Source organism: Nematolebias whitei, chromosome 20, assembly GCF_014905685.2.
Source record: "Nematolebias whitei isolate Nwh7 chromosome 20, NemWhi1, whole genome shotgun sequence".
Lineage (NCBI taxonomy): Eukaryota > Metazoa > Chordata > Actinopteri > Cyprinodontiformes > Rivulidae > Nematolebias > Nematolebias whitei.
Genome location: NC_056517.1, coordinates 1036020 through 1059605, shown reverse-complemented (window position 1 = coordinate 1059605; position 23586 = coordinate 1036020). Strand labels below are relative to the sequence as shown.

General features: G+C 41.2%; 2 protein-coding genes across 2 annotated transcripts in view; both read left to right on the top strand.

Annotated features, from left to right (window-relative positions):
• LOC119426788 (collagen alpha-1(XVIII) chain-like) overlaps positions 1 to 17126 on the top strand; it is a 28595-nt gene extending 11469 nt beyond the window's left edge. Inside the window, exons 10-39 of the mRNA XM_037694369.1 lie at positions 906 to 1031; positions 1687 to 1740; positions 2127 to 2162; positions 2371 to 2496; positions 4474 to 4527; positions 4623 to 4658; positions 4813 to 4857; positions 5084 to 5146; positions 7728 to 7763; positions 7854 to 7937; positions 8067 to 8132; positions 8260 to 8322; positions 8453 to 8542; positions 8671 to 8706; positions 8786 to 8839; positions 9011 to 9067; positions 11778 to 11837; positions 11933 to 11974; positions 13941 to 13968; positions 14109 to 14177; positions 14325 to 14350; positions 14458 to 14556; positions 14626 to 14779; positions 14893 to 14966; positions 15097 to 15225; positions 15673 to 15720; positions 15825 to 15887; positions 16035 to 16232; positions 16322 to 16437; positions 16886 to 17126. Coding sequence (XP_037550297.1) covers positions 906 to 1031; positions 1687 to 1740; positions 2127 to 2162; positions 2371 to 2496; positions 4474 to 4527; positions 4623 to 4658; positions 4813 to 4857; positions 5084 to 5146; positions 7728 to 7763; positions 7854 to 7937; positions 8067 to 8132; positions 8260 to 8322; positions 8453 to 8542; positions 8671 to 8706; positions 8786 to 8839; positions 9011 to 9067; positions 11778 to 11837; positions 11933 to 11974; positions 13941 to 13968; positions 14109 to 14177; positions 14325 to 14350; positions 14458 to 14556; positions 14626 to 14779; positions 14893 to 14966; positions 15097 to 15225; positions 15673 to 15720; positions 15825 to 15887; positions 16035 to 16232; positions 16322 to 16437; positions 16886 to 17087 — 2334 coding nt within the window. The 3' untranslated portion in view covers positions 17088 to 17126. The remainder of the gene's footprint in view (positions 1 to 905; positions 1032 to 1686; positions 1741 to 2126; positions 2163 to 2370; positions 2497 to 4473; positions 4528 to 4622; positions 4659 to 4812; positions 4858 to 5083; positions 5147 to 7727; positions 7764 to 7853; positions 7938 to 8066; positions 8133 to 8259; positions 8323 to 8452; positions 8543 to 8670; positions 8707 to 8785; positions 8840 to 9010; positions 9068 to 11777; positions 11838 to 11932; positions 11975 to 13940; positions 13969 to 14108; positions 14178 to 14324; positions 14351 to 14457; positions 14557 to 14625; positions 14780 to 14892; positions 14967 to 15096; positions 15226 to 15672; positions 15721 to 15824; positions 15888 to 16034; positions 16233 to 16321; positions 16438 to 16885) is intronic.
• Positions 17127 to 18522: 1396 nt separating this feature from the next.
• Positions 18523 to 21906, top strand: ggh (gamma-glutamyl hydrolase (conjugase, folylpolygammaglutamyl hydrolase)). Its single transcript, XM_037694488.1, has 9 exons — positions 18523 to 18626; positions 18716 to 18824; positions 18892 to 18942; positions 19783 to 19867; positions 19938 to 20076; positions 20848 to 20954; positions 21125 to 21215; positions 21294 to 21428; positions 21528 to 21906. Exons 1-9 carry the CDS (start codon positions 18551 to 18553, stop codon positions 21644 to 21646), a joined length of 912 nt encoding a protein of 303 aa, XP_037550416.1. The 5' UTR covers positions 18523 to 18550; the 3' UTR covers positions 21647 to 21906.
• Positions 21907 to 23586: the final 1680 nt, after the last annotated feature.

Here is a 23586-nt window from a genome sequence, read left to right as displayed (position 1 = left end):
ATTTATTTTTTCATCTTGAGATCCTTTGACGTCATCAACTACTCGAGTTCCACTCAAAACTCACATCTGAGCCGGACGTGGACACTTCACCTGTGCTTTATGAACCATTTGAGGAAGAACTGGTCTATGCAGCCATTTCATTGTAAATGAGAACTGGTTCTTACTGGACCCACCTGGAATAGCAGCATTCAGGGAACATCAAAATTCATCAACGTTACTTTATTTTGAAAAATGTAAAGATTTGGCAAGTCAGAGATGGAAGAATAACTTTTGTGTTAAATAGTGTGTATGTTTTTTTATATTGCTTCAAATTAGAATATAAATACTTTTGTTTCAAGGAAATAAACCTTGAAATCCATTTTCTTTGAATTACACCTTTGTTCAAGTTCAAGTATCTTTATTGTTTATCCATCACATGTGGTACATGAGGTCGAACAAAATTATGTACACAGCGTCCCAGTTACACCCAAAAAATAACAAAGTATTAAGTATAAAAAGAAACAGTAAATAGGTATCTAAGATATACGCTAAGATATCCACTAAACAAATGCCAAACGTTACGCTAAAAGATCCAAGATATAAATGAAACACTAATAATGTAAAACAATATGGCAAATCAACGGCAGCCCAAACTTTGGGTTTTGTTTATTGCATTTATGATTTGATGCTACAAAACAAATAAATGTAAAAGGTACCAGATCATTGTAATACTTGTTGTATTTATACCATGGATTTAACTGCTGGATGTCCGGCCCCTGAGCTGCTGGCTCTCACTAACTGTAGCCACCGGAGCAGTTTGGTTGAACAGCTCTGCTGCAACGTGTGTAATGTTAGCTTGAAAAGTATGGACTCATTCCAGGCATTATTCCCTTTTGTGAAAACTTAACTCCACACATTTTTATCAGGGCCCCCCAGGTCCTCCAGGCCCCCCGGGACTGCCTGGACAACCAGGAACCCCTTCTGCAGGCATTTCTCCAGGATCTCCTGGAAAAGAAGGAAAGGATGGAGCGAAGGGTGAACCAGGGCTCCCTGTGAGTTTACTGTTCCCTTTTTATTTCTTTTTCACACTAATAATCCAGTCATTAGTTTAATCTGAATTTAGCTTCAAGCAGCTTCTGACTGGCTCACCACAACACCTCAGCCTTTAGCCAATATTTATATGTGTATATATACACACATAATTGTTGGTGTTTTTCACCCATGCTGACGTTAAGTATACAAAAAGAAGACAAAAAACAATCCCTCCAATAGGAGATTTAAAACATATTTATTTATTTGTTTATTTTTGCAAATGATAATCTAAAGTGGATGTGGCTGAGAAATAAAGGTGCCATTCTGAAATGGGCCACAAATAGGTTGAAATAAAAACAAAATGCTGAATACATTCAATACCTTACGTTATGTTTTTCCCAAATCCTGTCATATTTGTATTTTTCCGGCTGCACTAGGACCTGCAGTCTCTGCAGCTGTGCCATCAGTTGTGGGAAATGCATCTTTCTTTTTTAAAGACGTCTAAAAGCTTTTACTGAGTGTCTAAATGGACCATTTACAGTTTAACAGTAATTACAGCTGTTTAGTTTTATAAATTATTCATCAACTTCTTTATATTTTAGTAACTGAAACATTATTGTAAAACAGCTAAATCTTTAAAATGTATTATAGTTGTTGTTTTTTCCACTCTTGCAGGGAGTGGATGGAAGGGACGGAGATCCAGGACCTCATGGAGAAAAAGGAGACAAGGTGAGGCTAATATTTCTCCTAGTGCACTCTTACTGAGTCCATAAATGTATTTTTTAAATCAATTTGAGATTTAAAACATGATCTGAATCCAAGCTCTTCTTTTAGCAGCTTGGACTTGTCTTTTGCTTGCAGTGTTTTGTGTAAAGTCCCTCTGCCTTCTCGTGTGCAGGCCTCCAAGCGCTCCGTTAACAACAAAACAATTAAAAATGAACTATAACACAAAAAGCTAAAGCTCTTAATGAGGAGAGCTAATAAAGCCGAGTGACTCGAGTGTAAACCAGTCTGTGGTTAATGCTGCGCTTCTTAATGCAAACCAGAACCAGGAGTGTCTCGAGTCAACAATGCAGCTCATTTGATTTGATTATGATCCACTGGCTTGTTAACAGGGGGCGCCTGGTGTGAGCGGGCAGCCTGGACCAAAGGTAAGAACTACTTACTGCTTCTTTGAAAGGATAATGGACCATCACCAACATTAATAATACTAATTATGCTTGTTTGACTCTACAGTTTATTCAACGTGGTATTTAAACAACCCCTTAGAATTTGTCCCTGTAGATTTGGTGTTGTGATGTTTACGACTAGAATGTGTGCACTGAGGGGGGTGTAACATGTTGATTTTGTCTCCTTTAGGGAGATCAGGGCCCACCAGGGTTTCCAGGTCTGCCAGGGTCACCTGGTCCCGAAGGGCAGCCTGGTCCCAGAGGTCTACCTGGACCCCCAGGCCCCTCAGGAAGAGGCTTTGTTGGGACGTTTGAGGTATGCTGTGTTTTATTAAAGCATTTCTGAGCTAAATGGGCCAACATTTGTGGAGCGATGGGCACAACATGTAGGCTAACATCAGTATTACTGCGTGAATGTTTCTGAAGCATGCGCACCACTGTGATCCATTTTTCTTTTGTACGTTTTTAATCATCTTGTTCCACAATTTTTGTGCTATTTCAACAAACCATGCATCAAAACGTTCAGCTTTTTCAGGACGATCCTGCTGTGACTTTTGGTATTGGTGCAACTTTAGCTTTTTGAAATATTTAGCCTTTTCTTGTCACGTTCGGCCGTCAGGAGTGTTTGAACCCACGTGCAGGAGGATGACGAGGACGCTCGAGGAATAAAAAAAAAAAAAGTATTAAACAAAACAAAATCAAAGTGCTGACAGGGCAGCTACTCACAAAACTGGAAACAAGCAGATCAGGGCTGACAGGACAAAAGGCTGAACACGACACCATGGAAGGATAATCCCGAGACAAACACAAGACACCAGTGAACTGAATATATACACACGCTGATTAGGACAATGACAGACACCTGCAGTGATTAACATGAGACACAAGGGAAACCACTGAGTGCTGGAAACAGACAGAACCAAAACCCCACAGTACCCCCCACTCAAGGGATGGCTCCAGACATCCCAAGGACAAGCTACATCCAACTTGGGTGGGACAAACCAAGACAGAGAAACACATGGGACCAGAAGAACAAAAAAAAAACGACGCTCATCCTTCAAATCTTTAGATGTGTTTAAAACTTTTTACAGCTCCTTTCACATTTTGTTCTGCTTCAGCTTCTTTCAGCTTCCTGCTGCAAATTTAAACTTATTTTTAGCTACTTTCAGCTGTTTTTTCAGCTGTTTTGTGCTCCTTTCAGATTCTTTCTGCTAACTACAACATTTTTGTGCTTCTTCTAACTTCTTTCTGCTAATTTCAGCTTGTTGTGCTCTTTTAAGCTTATTTAAGCATGTTTCAGCTTTTTTTGCTATTTTAGCTACTATTTAGCAGTTTTATGCTAATTTTAGCTTTATCAGCTAATTCCACATTTTTTTTCCACTCATTTCAACTTTTTTCTGCCCAATTCAGCAAAAATGTGATCTCTCTGCTCCCTTCTGCTGATTTTAGCTTCATTCTGCTTTTTAAGCTAATTTTCAGCTTTTTTTTTTTTTAGGTAATTTACACTTTTTTGTGCTAATTTCTGTTTCTTTCAATTGAGCAAGCATGCTTGTTCTGCTTTTTTCTACAAATTTAAGCTTGTTCTACCTGTTCAGCTACGTTTTTAGCATTTTCTATCAAAATTAGGCTGTTTTCAGATAAATACAATTTTTTTGTGGTAATTTCTGCTACTTTCAGTCCAATTAACCTCTTTCAAATAATTTCAGCTTGTTATGCTCATTTCAGCTTATTTCTGCTAGTTTCAGTTATTTCTGCTATTTCAGCTACTATTTAGCTGTTTTTTATGCTCAGTTTAGCTTTTTCAGCTAATTCCACGTTTTTAGCTCTTTTCAACTCTTTTTGCTTCCTTCTGGCATTTTAAGCTTCTTTCTGCCTTTCAGCTACTTTTCAGCCATTATTTTGTCATTTTCAGCCTTTTTTAGCTAATTTCCTAATTTTTGGTGCCAGTTTCTGCTTATTTAAACTCATTTCAACAAATATGTGTTCTTTCTGCTTTCTTGTGCTAATTTAGGCTTGTTCTTCTGTTTCAGATACTTTTCACCATGTTTTTAGCTAATTTCAGCTGTTTCTCAGCAAGTTCTTCTGCAATAAGCATCCACACTGCATTTTTGCAGGAAAAGCAGTTTCTCTAGTTTTTTGTAAATTAATAAAACAGCATGGCCGTAGAACATCTGCACACTTGCTTTAGCTATCTGCTATCTAAAACGTGCCTCAAACAGAACAAAGCTTATTCTTTTTTAAAATATGACCATTTAAAACTTATCATTGCTTGTTTTTTACTTATTTTCTTGAGGACCTGGAAGGATCTGGGATGCTGAGTGGTCTTGGACCCATCCCTGGTCCACAGGTACAGTTGGGTATTATCTCAATGTGACATCATTTAACACAACCACACAAAGACAGTTTTGTCACACAAGCTTTTACAATGGTTTGTTTTTGCAGGGCCCTCCAGGAACCCGTGGACCTCAAGGACCCAAGGTCAAACATTTCCGTTTGTTTTGATGTTTTTTCTTTACAGCATTTCTGGGATTTATCTTTATCCTCGCCTCACAAGGTTTATTTGGTATTAGTTGGCAGAATTTTGAGCTCAAAACCTGAGTTGTCTTTCTTTTTCTCCTCCGTGCCTTTTTAGGGTAAAAATGGTTTGGATGGGATCCCAGGAACACCGGGCCAAAAGGTGAGTCTATAATCGGCTGTCATCTTGTTCCACTGCTCTTCTATAGATATTAAAGTTAGCTTAGCACAGATCCAGGCTTTTTGCTGTTTGTCTTCACCGCTTACCTCACTTTAGTCTGCACCATATATTTATCCATCTTTAAGACTAAGCCTGCATAATCCCAAACATGTTTTGAATGATTTAGTCATATCAGAGTAGCTTCAGAGTTTTCTGATGACTTTTGTAGGGGGAGCCAGGTGTTAGAGGACCACCAGGGCTTCCTGGTCTCGGAGGACTGAAAGGAGCACAGGTTAGTAATATTCAGGATCCAGACTGTCCAATGAGCTTTGATACCGACTGTTGAATAATACAAATGATTGACGATTCTCAAGAATAAAAATCCAGCACAAGGATTACTGTATAAAGCAAAATGTGTACTGAAAAACAAAATCGTAGATTTCTACTACTGTTAAAGTATAAACCTACTATAAAAAAGCTTAATAATGCACATGCAACATCTCATAAAACGTATTTGACTTGCCAGTCCATAACATTATCAATGAGTCATCAACGTGTTGACTTTTAACTCAATAAGTTAAGCATCTTGACATTCATAGTCAAAGATTTGATTTGTCTCAGGTGTTGCAGATGATGATGGGAACAGTAACATGGTGTTATATTACAAGTTTTTCTTCTATCTGGAATATGACTGAAGCCCTCAAAAAAATCTTTCAGTGCTGTTTCTGTTACAGTAGTCCCTCGTTTATCACGGGGGATCCGTAATCTGAAGACCCGCGATGAGTGAAAAACCACGAAGTAGGAATAGTAGTTCAAGTAGTAGTCTATTTTAGTATATATATATATATATATATATATATATATATATATATAGGCATTCTAAACCTTTCCCACATTCTTGTAATATTTTAAACAATGTTTCTAAACTCTAAACACTCTAAAAAACACAGAATGTCATGGACTCAGCTCTTAGCCACACCCACCTCTCCGCTGCAGCACGGAGATGGACAGAGGAGGAAAGAGGAGGGAGAAGGGGCTGCAGTAAGATGTTTCTTCTGCAGGGTGGGCTGCACATAGAGTTGCACTCAGGTCCAACATATCCAACCCAGCCCACAGGCATCATCTCCGAACTCCACCTGATCCAACGAATTAACAGTAATTGCTGGTCCTAACCTGACCCCCCCACCCTCCAACATTTTTAATTAAGCGTTGACTGCTTATACCACCGACTATTATTAACGGTTGGCAAACGCACGCGTCTGAGTAAAGGGGGCAGGAGATCGGAGCTGAGGAGCCATCAAAGTGCAGTAAATGCTTCCCCAACATCTGCCTGCAGTGAACCCTGCTCTGACATGTTGGATATTTTGTGATCTCACCTGTTTGGGTCGTTGGCCACGCGCGTCCACCGAGTGCAGCGGCTGAATGAACGTCCATTTGGGCTGATGGATCGCTGGTGGTAGTCCATCTGAAGCTTAACTGAACTTAACGTTTTCAACCGGCTGGTCATAATACGGTCAAATGGCCGCGTGTGGCTCGTGAATGTATGGCAAGCCATGTTCACATATAATTGGATCGTCCGCAGTAAAAAGCCTGACGCAGTAAAAAGCCCGACACCGATCCGGCCCACACATTAAATGGCCCGGCCCAGTCCGAATCCGAGTCGGGTGGGCCGGGCTCCGGGTTCGGCTTAGAAATGACAGCTCTAGCTGCACACAGGTGCAGCAGGTGCTAAATAATTTAAAATAATTAATTTAAAATAAAAATTCCATGCTGATTGTGTGGCTCATCCATCAATCAGGTCTGTAACCTGTTTAAATAAAGGTTGAATGAAATCAGCCAATTGTGTGTCATGTTCAGTCTTACGTTGAAAAACCACGGCAGAGCGAGTCCGCACAAAACGAACTGCAAAGTTGCGAGGGACTACTGTATCTGCTTTTTTGTCTTAACATACAAACATATTTAGTCAGTTTTCTTGAAAAACATAGTCAAGACTCAAGGTTTTATGATATGAAGGAACCAACAAAGACCACATCTAAGCAACAAACTCCTCTTTGCCACGCTCTACACAGAACCTGTGAATTTTCACTCTCAACTCATACACTCCAGTCTTCAACCAAATTATGTGAAGGAGGCTAAGTAGCCAAAGATGATCTAGCTTAAAATCTCAGTCTTTCTTATTCGGCTGTTTTTCTGGGCAGCTGTGGCTGAGTGGTTAGAGCAGTTGTCCTCCAATGCAAGAGTTGGGGGTTCGATTCCACCAGCATTCACATGCTGAAGTGTCCCTGGGCAAGACACTGAACCCCTCATTGCCTCTGATGTGTGTCCCATAGGTGAATGAATGTGATAAAGCTCTGATTACTCTTTGTAGAGATCTAGTATAGAGCTGTATGAATGGGTAAATGAGGCACAGATTGTTGTAAAGAGCTTTGAGTATCTTGATCAGATAGAAAGGAGCTGTATAAGTACAGTCCATTTATTCTTCTGTTTCTGAGGATCAGTTGTTTCACTCCAAAGGTCACAGAAACACCGAGGCAGAGAGAGTGTGCTTAAAGAATCACAAGCACAAACAACAAAAAGCTTTGTTCAAGCCCTTAAACTATCCCTCAACAGGAAAGTTAGATTTTTACTTTAGAAATAACAGAAATGGGATATTTGTGTAAAAATATATGAAACTATTAAGCGTAGTGGAAAAAGAAACAGTTCAAACCTACCTAATCTTAAAATGAGTCAAATTCTCTGTGTTAAAAAACAGATCAAATCAAAATGTTGTAACTTAGTGTGAGGGGGTGGGATGTCAGCAATTGTTTGATAAGAACATCACATACCTTTTCATATTCAAAAATGAGATGGATTTGTTCTTTTTTTATTTACAGGGCCAACAAGGGGACAAAGGTGATGCAGGACAAAAGGTGAGGTCCACCCTGAGAAGGTTCATCAGCATGTGGTTCTATTTATTGAAGAAAAAAAACTAAACTTGCTAAACCGTCGTCTTTTTACAGGGAGAAGCTGGACGAGATGGGCTCAGTCTCCCTGGTCCTCCAGGACCACCTGGACCTCCGGGTCCTATTACCAACCTTCAGGATGTAAGTGGCTTCACATCTATTACTTCAGACCATTTGTTTTTCTTTTGATCAACCCGTTTCCAAACCCCCCACCTCCACCGTAATATATACTGAAGTTTTACTAACAAAGGTCCTCCCTTATCTTCGCAGATACTGCTTAATGCTACTTTTGGCGCTTTCAACCTCTCAGGGATATTTGAAGCTCAGGGATCTGCTGTGAGTATCAGACAAAAACATTCCACTCAGATGTCTAGTTTCCTGATTCAAAATATAAAATCTATTAGATATGACATTTAAGAAAGTTTACATTTGAAGTTATTCTAATGCTTTGTTTCCAACATAGGGACCACAGGGTCCAAAAGGTGATATCGGGTGGCCAGGTTTGCAAGGACTTCCAGGACTGAAAGTAAGTGGATTCCACCATTATCCTGGCATGCAGTATCGACCTATTAAACTAAGACAATTAACTTAATTTATCTTCCTTTTTTAAAGTGTGTGCACACATATCCATATGGTAAACTCATGTTTGTTTGCAGGGCGAAAAGGGTGAGCCAGCTCCTGCCATCGCAGCAGACGGTTCCATAATGTCAGACATGGCTAGGCCAATGGGACCTAAAGGAATTAAGGTAGTATTTCCTGCCAGTGCTTTCACATTTTAGTCTGTTACCCATAACTTTAGATGATGGATGTTTGTGATGTTCTTATCAGTAAGAACCTTTAAATCACAGCAAAGCACATGTATTATTGTTGGCAGGGAGATAAAGGTGTTCCTGGAGCCCATGGGATTGCAGTAAGTATTTAGCGACAGAAACAAAAAGATATCAGTTTGCAATATTATCAAATTATATACTGCACTTTATTTGTAACAGGGGCCAATTGGGCCACCAGGACCCAAAGGAGAATTTGGTTTCCCTGGACGACCAGTAAGCCCCTCTGTTACATAATTAATATACAAATAAAAAAATAAAACAAACACCACTGACCAGTTTGCAAATTGTACAACTTCATCAAAAACATATAAAGAGATTGGTTAAATTAAAAGTAGTTTGGAATTTGGCTTGTATGTTTTGTAGCTAACGTTTTTCTCTGTTTAGGGTCGTTCAGGGATGATTGGCCCCAAAGGAGAGAAAGGGGACCCTCAAGGACTTCCAGTGAGTTATACTCCAGAGATCTGATATTACCGTATTTTTGGGCCTATAAGTCACAGTTTTGTTGCATAATTTGCATACCCTGCGACTTACTGTATATGCTGAAGTGATGTATTTATGGATTTTCCCCCATATTTATAAACCAATTTTTGGCTGAGATATGACTGTTTTCATTAATTCTAACTGAAAATATTGAACACTACTATTTTCAGCCACTAGATGGCACTCGAGTAGTATGCCATTGTGCCATACAATAGTAGCTATTAATGACACAATTAGCTTGCTATAGGCTGCCACTACTGTCCAGCTAGTCTCGAGCAACTGTCAAATCAGCTTCATTTGCTGCTCCGCCCCGGAGTCATGCAGCTAATTGTCATAAGGAGGGACTGGTGTAGATAAACCCAATGGTACAGGCAGGAAGTAGCAGACTCAGGAGAAATATTAAATAAAGGATTTACTTACAAAAAAACGAAAGGCTGTCAAGGCAGCAAGACTTACATGAATTACAAGGCATAGACAGGACATCACCAGTGGACAACATTCAACGCCAGGACAAAGGACTAACACAGAGACACAGATTATATACAGTGACTAACAAGAGAAACACCTGTGAGGACACGCAGCTGAAACACATCAGGGGAAATGATAAACTGGGAAACCAGAGAGTGAAGGAACAGAGACACAAAACCAGATGGAGGCATACACTAGGAAAACACAAACACTATAGAAAACTGAAACTGAGGATAAGAAGAACACAAGACATAAACACAACACAAGATGGGGCTAAACACCAGGAACAGACCAGAGTCCCTACACTAATTTGACCAGTGAAGTGCATTTATTAAGTAAAAGTTAAACTGAGACACACCTTTACTATAATTTCAAGTGAACAAATAATTGCTTTTAGGTGATTATCTTGTTAAATTTCGAAGAAATGCACAGCGAGTCCTCCCATACATGCACCTACTTCCGCTTATCGGCTTTTGAAATGCAGCTGATTTGACCGTCAAAGTGCATTTATTAAGGACAAGTTCAACTGAGACACACCTTTACTATAATTTCCAGCAAACAAATAGTTGTTTTTAATTGTTAATCTTGTTAAAGTCTTGTTAATGTCAGAATCAGAATCGGAATCAGAATATACTTTATTGGAATTGCACCGAGGTACAATGCGAATATGTACGTACAGTCGTCCGAAAGATGGGCGGAGTGCACAAAGCTGCAACTACAGGAGAGCGCGGCCTTCTTATCCTTATCAGATAATAATCTTAGATAGTAAAAGGAGTAGAAACATGAGGATAGATAGTGGTATTACAAAAAGATCTTTCACATCTTGTCTATTAAGACACGGTTTGCGACATCAAAAAACTCTACCAGCAAGCACAATTAAAACATGATTACATTTGCATTTGACATCGAGGTGTTGAGATTTGTCCATGAGCATTTTTTCAGATCAGCCAGATAAGCTTGCACAGAAAGTTCTCGGGGTGGGGGGCACGTGGGGGTATGCGATAAATGAAGTTTTTATCCTTGGGTACTCATGTCCCAGGAGAAGTTTGATAGTCAGCCCGTCTCCGAGGCCATTGGGAGTCAGATTCAGATAAGCTTGATTTTTGTTTTTTCTTCAGGCAGACAGATTTTTTTTCTTCAGCCTTGAGTCCATCTGTGCGTTCTGGTTCCGAAAATGCCTAATTGTGGGATTCCATTCCACTGATCCATGCTATGAGTCTCCTTCAAGGTCGAACCCACCACGCTGACGAGTCCCAGAAGCCGCAGGTGGTCTGCGATTCTCAATCACCTCCACCTTACGGTTAAGCTCGTAAACCAGACGATTTAAAGTTCCCACAGCGAGGACCAGACCTTCACACTGACTCGGAAGCTTTTCCATGGCCGAAACTGCTGCCGCCGTCTTCTTCAAAAGTCGATAAAACAGAGCCCCGCCGATGCCAAAAAGCAGAGTCCCTGCTATCATAATTCCAAATATGTAAACGTCTTCAACATCCTCCTGAAACAGGACTGAGAGACACATCATCTACCACACTCCCCACGAATCCATGACGTACCCCACAGCGTGAGTCTCAGCTGGACACGCCGGTTCTCCAGGACCTTGTCGTTTTGATGAAAAAATCTTATCAATAGAGTTGAACGCCCACGATACCAAATCCATAATCTTCTTAATTTATGTTTGGGAGATGAGACCCAGGCGCTTCAGACACACAGAGAGCAGAGCAGGAAGAAGGAAAAAAAACAGGGGAGGAGAAACAGAAGCTGCCACCTCGATGAGAGCCTGGGAGGAAAGGTTAATGTCCTCCCGTGCATGATCCCGCAACTGCCATTTGGCAGCCAGTCGATTTTTGCCACAACACCGGCCCACATTTTCAGGTTCAGCCCACATTTTCGGGTTGTCAGCTATGACTCAAAACAAACATGACACGTCAGCAGTGACGCATAATAAATGCGACGTATAAGGCAAAGCGACATATTTATGGATTTTTTCCACTTTATTTCACATATTTGGACTGATGCAACTTATAGGGCGGTGTGACGTGTACGGTGGAAAATACAGTACATAAAAATATAGCAGTTAAGACTTGTTTCTTAAAAACTGGGCTTCTTCTGCAAGATATTTTATTTTCTGTTTTTCTGTGTACTTTTAAACAGATTTAATAGTCCTCGTTTTTTATTCTGTTTTGACTGTTTCTTCTTTTCTTAGGGACCACCTGGACCTCCCGGACCCCCAGGTCGTCCAGGAATATTCAACTGCCCCAAAGGAGTAAACATTACTTCATTAATTTTCCACCCCAGTTCTTCTTATTTTTCAGTTATTTTATATGCTTACCATTCTGTTTCTTCTTCTGGTTTTTGAAGACAGTGTTCCCCATTCCTCCGAGACCCCACTGCAAGAAGCCTGTAGGTTTAACAAACAAAACAAAAACCCTGATGTGCCAAAAAAAAGCATGATGCAATTCAAGCTTTCATTACAACTCGATGGGCCTGTTCACAACTCATTTTTTCACAGTGCCCAGTGGAAAAACTCACAACACCATTCATTTGCTTACTTTTACTATTTTTCTTCAATTAATAGGCATGTTATTCTATGTAAGAATGATAATTTCTTAATTTTGATTGCTCAGAACTACTATAAGGTGGTTCCTAAATGTTCCTGTAGGATGTGCTGATGCATGCTCAATAATCCAGGTAGATGAATCTAACAGGTCAGGTCCTCTGGATGGTTTGTTCTTTTCTGAAACGTTTCGTCTTTTATCCAAAAGACAAACAAACAAACTCAGTCCTCTATTTAATAACTGATAGTTATCTTAACAAATATGGCTTCAGTGTAGACTACAGAGGACTCTGCAGTTTACACGTGTCTGCACGCCAGCGATCATTCTTTCGGGGATAAAGATGTGCACATCCTTGACAGAGAGGAACTCTGTTCGAGAGAGGAATAAAGGAAGCCATCTTTGTGAAGAGAACCTGCCCATTGTAAAACAGGGGCCAAGGCCCTCATGTCCAATTGCCCCCCTCTGTTATTGCAAGTATCCCTCAGCCCTCTGTGGATAGCAAGCAGCCATCAGGACACTAGCGATCGGTCGTTAAGATGATGGTCCTCCTCCTTTTGCATGTGAACAACTAGTTTTGGCTGTCACCAACAAACTGGTTGATCCACTATGAGAAGGTGCTGCTAACAAGACTAAAGAGTCCAGCATACTCCATTCAAAGCCAAACTGTCGACTCATGGTCACGTGGTTGCACGTTCATTTTTGCATGCACTTTTCATAGTCCATGAGACACAGGTGCCGAGCTCTTGGGAATGTCCTCCTGCTGCAGTATTCATCATAGCACGGGTTTCTTCTCGCCAGAGTCACCACTCCGTCTCTGCATCTGTGGTTTGGCCACAGATCTATCAAGAAGAAAGCACCACACTTGTCAGCAGACTGACTCCTGCATACACGATGTCTGCACAATCTCTATCCATGCATTTTTGGCCATTTGACTAATTTAGTGTGTTTGAAGAGTCATAGCTGAATGTCCAAGTGCATTTTCACGTTGACAAACATGCCCACAAACTTCTGATCAGTCACACGATATTTGGCACATATGCCTGTGAGAAAACGTTTGGCCTGTTTCTTGTGTCGAGACGGGGCAGGCAAAAGTGCTCTGAGAACAAAATTACACAATTTCCGTCACACAGCTGCGTCAGTGGTAAATGGTAAATGGACTGTACTTCTATAGCACCTTTCTATCTTACCAATATACACAAAGCTCTCTAAAACACAATCTGTGTCTTCATTGACCCATTCATACAGCACTCTACTAGATCTCTACAAAGACTAATCAGAGCTTTATCACATTCATACACCGATGGGACACACATCGGAGGCAATGAGGGGTTCAGTGTCTTGCCCAGGGACACTTCAGCATGTGACTGCTGGTGGAATCGAACCCGCACTCTTGCATTGCACTGCTCTAACCGCTCAGCCACAGCCGCCCCAGTGGGAGCTGATTTTGCTCCTTTGGATGGAGTATGCAGGGCGCTTGAGCTTACGTGCAGCTCCTCAGACTGAAGAAGTCTTTTGTATAACAGACGAAACATTTGATCAAAGAAGAACCCATCCTGAGGACCTGACTGAACTTTGTTAAATCCCTGCACGATGCATGCCACCTCTGGAAAGGTGAGTGCAAAGACCCGATGCAAAGAACTAACCCAGGAAGTCATAAAATGTTTAGATCAGTTGTATGTGTTTGCAGTTGCATGTTGGGTAATGTTCCAACAATACAGACTGCATGAGTCTAACTCATCGTTAAAAAAAAGTTGGTAATTAAACCTGTTGTACGTTCACTCTCAGCTGTTTCTGTTTTTATTTCATTTCAGCTCAACTCTGAAGGAACGATCTCAACAGGTGGGTGGGATCATTTTTGACATTTTTTTACAACTTCACACCCGAATAAAAACTTTAGTTATTGGTTCCTTGCCCTAGTTATAACTGATCAAAGTTAAGGAATACTAAAGTTATATTTTAGTTATTTGTCTTGCTCCAAGGTGACTGCCAGCCAGGACCAAAAGGAGAAAAGGGGGACAGGGGTCTCCCAGGATTACCAGCTCCTGCAAGTAAGCCAAAAACATTACACTCTGAAACAACAGGTGTTTAAGTTTAGCAACTTAAAACAATGTTGAAAGCTTAACTTAAACACTTCCCTGAGGCTTAATTAAAAATCTGTTAAAATTTCTTCTTCACTGCATTTTTTGTCACTACAGGCACATTTTTGCCCAAATCAGCCTGGGTAAGTTTCACACAGGACTTTTCTTCTGTTCGGTCTTGCTAAGACGCCCGCGTTTCATCTTTGTTTGTGTCTTAACCTGTGTGTGTACGTGTGCGTGCACTCCCAAGATGACAATCAGTGACAAAGGCAGCAAAGGAGAGAAGGGACAGAAGGGGGAGGCAGGCCATCCAGGTCAACCAGGCTTCCCTGGGAGATCAGGACTGGTGGTGAGTCAGTGTTTCTGACAAGCTTGCCTGATTTTGTGAAAGAAAATGATTAAAGTGTCTTTTGTTTAGGGCCCCAAAGGGGAGTCTGTTCTTGGTCCTCCCGGTCAGCCAGGGATGCAAGGCCCACCTGGTGTTCCAGGCTATGGTAGACCTGGTTCTGTTGGTCCTCCTGGGCCACCAGGTCCACCAGGGCCCCCTGGGTTCCCCTCTAGATATGGTTCAGGTAGAAGTCTTCCAGCATGCACCAAAAGAGCAATACACAACTAACGTTGTTGCTGCAGTTATTTAGATGAATGAAGCTCTTGTGAATTGTGTTACTTTGTCTTGTTCTGGCAGCTCTGACCATTGCTGGCCCCCCTGGTCCCCCTGGACCAAGTGGCCCCCCTGGTGCTTCAAGTAACGCAGCAACTGTAAGTTGCTCTTTAATCATTCAAGTGGAGGAATTACGTAGTCAAATAAATCACCACAGTAAATCTTTAAAACCTCAACTTATTTTGATGATAATATAAATAAATACATTTAAATGGTGATTGCTTTCAGCTGAAATCCTTTGCCACACGGGAGATTATGATGCAGCAAACCTTGCGGGATGAAGAGGGAACGCTGGCATATGTCAGAGCAACAGGAAGTCTCTTCTTGAAGGTTTCGCAGGGATGGAAGGAAATACAGGTACAATGGTCAATATCTGGCTAAAATGTGCTTTGCATAAATGTGATAGTTGTTAATACTTGTTTAAACTAAAAAAAAAAAAATCAATTTTGCACTGGCTATTCCCTTTGACAAGCCAACATGAAGGAAGGAAAACACATGTTTAGTGTAAAACCTGTGAAACACTCAGTGGCTGAGAAACAGCCTGCCTGTTTGAAAGAATGATTAACGATGCACTTCAGCTCCCATTTATAAAAATCAAGAACCATACACGGTTCTATGAAGAAAAATGCTTTCACTTTTCACTTTATTAAATCATATAACACTTGGCCTGAAACTTGATTCAGTCAATTGTGTGTTTTATAACGTCCCTGACGAAGTGCTGCTTGTCATGTGTCAACAGTTCTGCACTGCAGAGGCAGCGTCCGCTGTAATAACTGGGGATATGTTTTGCTTTTTTCTTCGCAGCTTGGGAATCTGATTTACCTCTCCAGTAATATTATACCACAAGATGAGGTTATTGCATTTTATTTACTCATGTACTTTTAGTAAATACATTTGTGGAGTGTTGTGCTGCTATAATTGTGCCCTGAAGCATCTTTGTTCCACTGGTTTTTCAGCCTCAAGCTGCGTACCATGTCAGAAGAGAGACGGTGCAAAGAATCAGTTCAGCAAAAGAAAGAGTATGTTTTATACAATTAAACAAACAAAAAAAAACTAACGGATTTGTCCTTAGTCACATCCTTTAAACTTGGTTTTGTTGTAGTTATTTTACAATTCTAGTAAAATCCAGAGAGCTAACCTCAGTCTGTTGCTTCCTCTACATGAAGCTGACGCTGGTGGCCTTAAATCAGCCGCACTCAGGAAACATGTTGGGGCTCAACATGGCTGACCGGATGTGTTACCAGCAGGCCAAAGCCATGGGTTTGACTCCCAACTACCGTGCTTTCATTTCATCCATCAGGCAAGATCTGGTCCTTGTCGTCTATCCTGGTTTCCGGGACAATCTGCCAATAACTAATCTAAGGGTACGTTTGCCCTTCGGCTTTTTCACGCTGTTACCCTAATCAAACTGAATGTTGTACCTAAATAGCATGTACCCTATATGTCCCTTCAGGGAGACGTGTTGTTTCCAAACTGGCGATCCATATTCAACGGTGGCGGTGGGCCAATCAACATCAGGATACCTATCTTCTCCTTTGATGGCCGAGATGTTTTATCCGATTCCTTTTGGTTTGTGAACTTTCAGTCCTACTTTTGGATTTTTTGTGTGTCTATTCATGCACTGCGTTGTCGCTCATTCTGTTTATAACTTTTATGGGTAGAATCCCATAGAGATAGGGTGAGAAGTTCAGTTATCTGGGAGAGACTCGGAGTAGAGTCGCTGCTCCTCTTCATTGAGAGGAGCCAGTGGAGTGGTTCGGGCATCTCATAAGGATGCCCCCTGGATGCCATCATAAGGAGGTTTTATGGGTATGTCCAACTGAGAGTAGACCCTAGAGAAGACCCAGGATGCACTGGAGACTGTTTCTCGGTTGGCCTGGGAACGCCTTGACTGGGGATAGAGATGTCTGGGCCTCCCTGTTCAAGCTGCTGCCCCATAAACTGACTCCAGAGCAAGCAGAAGTTGATGGATAGATAGATATTTGTGCACTAATATTTTCTATTTTTCCTCCACTAGGCCTAAGAAAAGTATCTGGCATGGTTCCACCAGCAGAGGCCTCAGAGATGAGGACAGACACTGTGAGACGTGGCAAGCAGGCGACATCTCTGTCATGGGACAGTCCTCCAGTCTGATCTCAGGTCTGCTCCTGGGCCAGCAGACCCGCAGCTGCTCTAACGAATACATCATCCTTTGCATCGAGACACATAAAACCTATTAACTTGAGCCCAGTACCACTCCAGCAAGAAACCTAAGCTAAGCACCAAGAATCTTAAAGACTCAGAGAAAGATGTCAAGACATCAGCTCTTGCACATCCTTGATGCTACTTGTCGCTTTGTTTGGTTTCACTCTAATTGGACCTGTATTTTTGTATGCACAAAAGGATTTTATTACTTTTTAAGAAGTATAAGTTGGTGCAATCTTCTGCAACTAGAATCATTTTACCAAGCAAAAAGCAAAAAATGGATGTTTTGTAAAGAAACTCAACTTGGTGGCACATACGATAAATCAGACTTTGTGGGTTGACCTGTTAACAGGAAGAGAAAATGTGGTAATGAAATTATACATACAGCACCATGACTGCAAAAATGGCTTCAGCTGCAAAGATGTTTTTGATTTATTTATAAAGAACTAATAAAAAGTATCAGCGCTGCCTTTCTTCTGCAGTCATGAAAGTGTGTTGAGAACAAGACTAAAGACTGACAAGCAACTGAGGTTAGCACAGTATTCTCTATATGATTTAAATTGTGGCAGTCCAGAGACGTTTGAGGCTGATATGTTGGAAGCTACTTTTTAAAGGTGTTTACAAGTTGTCTTAGAATTTTTTGAATTATATAAATTTTAAGGGGAAAAACTTTCAAAATCATTGTCCCACAACCAACTAAAAGAACAACCCATGTTGTCACCAGAGTTATTTTTTGATGCACTGTATTTTATTTTATTGTTTTCTGTTTCAACATTTTTTCAAGTGTAGCTGTTCGTACGTTTTAAACATCTTTTCTCATTTTCTTTCTGTCTAGACTTATTTAATTTAAATCGGGTGATTTATTTATACCATCACAGCACATAAAAAAATCAGATGATAAAATGCAAGAAAGTCATTACTTGTTTGTCTCTTCTCACTGTTTGCATTGTGTCTATTTTTGTAAATTTTTCTGTTTTAAGATACATTTTGGGAATTTCATATGAATGTCAGCAGTAGTTAAAATAAAATGTCACCAAAGTTTAAAACAAGTATTCAAACGTACACGAAAAGAGCAAACACGAGAGTGCTTGTTTTGTGTAAATATATGCACTTCCTTGAATAAAGTTTTGTCGTTTCATAAATATTTGTTTCATTTGATGTGGCGTTAAAACAATCATTTCTTTAAGATTTTCTTCAGTTTTGGTTCAACAGCAGCAAAACAAAAAAATACATTGAAGCTGCTGAACTTCAAAATAAGAGCATCAAAAATTTAAAATGTATGCCATATGTTCGTTTAAATAACGAACATAAAAAAATTACTACATATGAAACATAGTAGAGGAGGTATTTGCTGTTTGTTGTTTGACAAACTTAAAACTCACGTTAAATACAAACTTGGATTTAGCAGACTTTTATTCCGAAAGGATTAGACCGGATGTGTCAAACCAGCTGAAACCGAAAGTGTCGGAACACCTGCGCTTGTTCGCCGTCCTCTAAAATGCTCTTAAAATTGCTCTTTGTTTCACTTTTTTCACTTTGCTCTTCGGCTTCCAGGAATGACGAGCCCGTTATTGGTGAGTTTCCTGACATGTTGTTGTTGTGTCGCGTTTTACGAAGCTAGCAGCGTGTCTTACTGGACGGTCACGCGCTGTGTGGTTTGAAGGTGTTCTGGCTCAGGAGGTGTCCTCGCCCAACGCGAGCCACGCAGCTTACGTCGCTGCGTCCTACGTGAAGTTCCTGGAGTCAGCTGGAGCCCGGGTCGTGCCCGTCATGTGAGTGGAGTGGTGGTCCAGTGTCAAAGGTCACTTGTTGTTCTCACGGACCTGCTGTTGTTCACAGGATCAACCTGACTCTGGAGGAGTACACGACGCTGTTCAACTCCGTTAATGGGTAAACTGGTTTATAACCACTAAACATGAAGCATGTGCTGGTGAAGGTGCCTTCTCATTTATTTTATCAGCAGCACTGATTTGTTACATGTCTGTTCAAGTTAAGATGAATTTATTAGAGTGGTGGCGCAGAGGTTAGAGAGGGTGGGCCTGTGAAGGTCGCTGGTTCAACTCCCGTACCGACAGCATCAAAACGTGGGTGGGATTGGTGAAGCACCCACACCTCTCTCCACCCTCATTTGCCCCGCTCTGGGCCCTTGGGCAAGATGAAATGGCTCAGAATTACTTTGTATGTTGGAGTCTTCATTCTTTTGCAGTTATGGTCACTTCACCAATCCACGGGTACAAAAAGAAGCTGCGCGCCATCGATCGGTGCCTTGGTTGGAGGTTGGAGCCACCTAGACACCTGGCTCCAACCCCAGTCCTGAGTTCAGCGTTCACGTTTCTCTCCATACCTTAGCAACCATCAAGTGTGATTTCAGAGATAAACCAGACCAGTTCCTGATCCTTGCCCTTTAGACGAGAACACAGTGGCACAACAGCACAGAGCGTCAGCATGAACGTGCAAGGAGAGGGTACGAAGTGGCCAATGTATGAAATAATCAACACGCACATACAAGTTGAACTAGATTAATCCTACAGGAATATTTAAAGTAAATGACACATGAAGCTGGTTTGATTAAAATGAAGGTATTTTTCCAGCAGCTACATTGTGACTGTAAGTCTCTATTTTAGATATTACAAGTCCAGCGTGTGAAAACATGTCGCTCAGTTAAATCACCGCCTTTTTCACACACAACCCGTGAAATGATGTTTCTGATTTGTGGCATTTCTTTGACAGCATCCTATACCCAGGCGGAGGCGTCAGCATCATCTCCTCTGGTTACCAGAGAGCTGCGAAAATCTTCTACGAGCTTGCCATCCAGGTGAAAATATGTATAGTTGTGTGGCAGTGTGCTGTATTTGGACTGTTGCATCAAATGTGTGATGCTTCAGGCAAACAAGAGGGGGGATTACTTCCCCGTGTGGGGCACCTGCCTTGGCTTTGAGCAGCTGATGTCTTTGTCGAGTGGAAAGAACATGTTGGCGTTCACCAACACGAGCGGCGTTGCTTTGCCTCTGAACTTCACTAAAGGTAGTTATGCATTTGTCGCTTTGGAGAAAACTACAACTTTCTTGATTTTCACTGGTTATTAAAAAAAAAAACATTTGGGAAATGTTAGTTTTACTTTCTAGGCTAATTAGGATTTTCAGACGGTATTTTAGTTGCTTTATGTGGTCTTTTTGTAACTCAAACATCCAAGTTCATGCTCAGTTATCCAGGAAAAAACTCCAGCAACGTTAAGGTTCTCTGGGCGGTTTCTTTTCACGTTTTGTCCTTCATCCAAAGGACTTCATCAGTCCAAGGAGCCACAACAAACTCAATCCCAAAAGTGGATTATTGACATAGTGGGTCGACCAGTTTTATAGTGATAAGGTGGTTTCTGGAGTCCGCCCTCTCCTCCGTCGACTCTGAGGCAGCCATAGCCAAAGTGGTTCAAAACATCCAAGTTCATGCTCAGTAATCCAGGTAACATATCCAACAAAGTTCAGTCAGGTCCTCTGGACGTTTTTATTTTTATTTTATTTGTTCATTTTTATTTATTGTTGAAAACTGGTTGAGTACGCCACTTATGAGACTTGAGTTTGTTGTGGCTCCTCGGATTTATGAAGTCCTTTAGATTAAGGATGAAACGTTTCAACAAGATCAAAAGAAACCGTCCAGGGGACCTGACTTAACGTTGTTGGGTTTTTTGTATAGTTCAGTAACGGTTCATGTAGAAATTCTTAATGAGGACTTCTTTTAAAGTTGTGTATTTGTTTAAAAAGACGATTGACAACCATGATTTTCTTGTTTCCTGTCCAGACACCAGAACCAGCAGGATGTTTAAACATTTTCCTGCTGAACTCATGGCCGCTCTGTCGTCAGAGCCTCTCACTGAAAACTCTCATCACTGGAGTTTGGGGGTGGTGGTAAGTTGTTCATTCCCAACAGGATGACAAACGGCTCCGCTCATTGTCTCCACACGTTGGTAATGACTGCTGTCTATAATCAAAATACTACACAACTGTGTAAAAATGAAACGGAGTGAGGCTGAACTAAACTTCTGGTGGCTGATCTACTCTGCTTTGCTTTTTTCCAGACTTACAACACAAACGAGGAACTGAGGACGTTTTACAAGGTCCTCTCCACAAACACAGATGGAAACACGGAGTTTGTTTCGACGGTGGAAGGTAGTTTTAACACGGTGACGTCGAGCTGCTATAGAAACGTTTACAGCAAAGTCACACTGTTGCCGTTCCTCTGCACAGCTTATGATTACCCAATCTATGGGACGCAGTGGCATCCAGAGAAAAATGCATTTGAATGGTCAAAGCCTTATATTCCTCATTCTCCGTCAGCAGTGAAGACCACCTTCCACATGGCTGATTTTTTTGTCAGTGAAGGTGTGTAAGTCAAAGTAGTTTGGAGTACCAGTACTGAGTATTTGCAGTTTTGGTCTTGAATTTTGGTTTGTAAATCCCGTGTTCTCTCTCTCCCTGCAGCGAGGAAGAACTTTCATCGATTTGAATCGAAGGAGGAAGAGAACAAGGCACTGATATACAACTACAACCCTGTTTACACAGGGACCACAAGTGCCTTTGAGCAAATTTACTTTTTTTGACGTCTCTTCATGAGCACTTTTCCTCCCGTTGTTAATTAAACAAGCAGGGCGCTCCTCCCTGTCGATAAAACCGAATGCCCTGCCTACCGGACTGCCCCCCTCCCCCAGTTGACATCTTCCGACACTGACGTAGCGCTAGCTAAGCTAGCGGCGCACAATGCAGACGTGCTAGCTAACGAGCTCGAGGTAGCGCTCCGTTTCCCTCACGCTGAGCCGTCTGCCAGTGCAAGTAAACTAGGGGAAACACTGCTTCATTACTGCTTGAATTTTCTTTTTCTACAAATAACTTTGGATTTGTTGCTTTACATTTGTTTAATCTATAAATGTTCTTAAACGATAGATCTGACTTGTAATGGAAATATTGTAGCGATGCAGAATTTGAAAACATTGCCAGATTTACAATAGTTTAATGAAATGCACATTTTAAGGCCTTCTTACCTCTGAAGTATGATTTTACTCTGCTGCCCGTCTTCACATGGTGACCAACGTCGTCATGACAAAAGCGATGTACGGGCACAATTATGTGTACTGCAACCTTTGCGCTTTACTTTTTCTCAGGGTCTAATTAATCTTGTTTTAATGCTGTTTATTATGTGCCGGCCTCAGGGGCTGAAACACTTGTTTGATTGTTGCTGTGGTTGTGTGCACTTTCCAGAGTACTCAGGCTAAACCTAAAAGTAAATTACCAAGTGTTGTCATCAATGTATGTTCCCACACAATTGGTTCTCTGCATTTAACCCATCGCACCTGGGATACACCCAGGTGGAGCAGTGGGCAGCTATGTAAGCACCCGGGGAGCAATTCGGGATTAGGTGTCCTGCTCAGAGACTCCACAAGATGTGGGAATGGCTGGGGATCGAACCTGGGACTTTCGGGTCCCAGGTCGGCTGCCCTACCTCTACCCCGTCTCTGATCTGGAGACTGGACCAGGTTCAGTGTTGGTTCATTAATTATAACTAAATGGATAAGAGAATATTTAATTTACAATCAGCACCACAAGTGTGCCCTATTACTGTATATTGTACACGCAAAATACTTTCACTAATTGTCTAAAAAGTGAAATGGGTGATCTAAATAAGTAAAGTCAGGTCCTTTGGACGGATTCTTCGCGTTGAACGTTTTGTCTTTTGTCCAAAAGACTGAGGAGCTGCATTAAACTCAGTCTTCTAAATAGCACCTTCTCATCGTGGATCAAGCAGTTTGCTGATGACAGCCAGAACTAGCTGTTCAAGTGCAAAAGGATCAGCATCAGTGTAACAGTAGATTGTTGGGGCCTGATGTCCTCTTGCTGTTCACAGAGGGCCGAGTGATGGTAATAACATCATTGTAAGAAGATGACAATTGGACACGGAGGCCTCCACCCGTTTAATGATGGATGGTTTTTCTTGACAAAGATGGCTTCCTTCACGTCGCTCACTATGTGAAGGTGCGTTTTACAGGACTTAGTTTATTGCAGCTCCTCAGACTGAAGTCTTTTTGGATAAAATATGAAACCTTTCAACAAGAAGATTCTGTCTAGAGGGCCTGACTTACCATTGTTAGATGTTTGTACCTGCATGATTTATGCATGATGCATCAGGGTATGAAATGGGTGATGCTTAACAAAGGTCTTGGTGAATTACACTCTTGGTGTAAGAGTTATTACTTTGGCTGCAGTTCTGTTATCGGTGGTATACCTTAGTTGTGATGCTTTTAAAAATGTATTAGCAGCCATTAGTTTTTAATTCTTCATTACCTTTGTCATCTTTGGCAACATTCATTAGTTATTTCCATTGATTGGGTTGGATAATGCTACACCTCTTCTGTTTGCAGACTCGTGCTGTAACTTAGGGTTTATGCTGGTGAAGATTCTCAGTCATCCAGGACATGGTCAATTCAAAAAAGTTCAAGACAAAAACAACTGGACTTTGTCACAGAAGACGTCTTGCTTCTCATCCGAG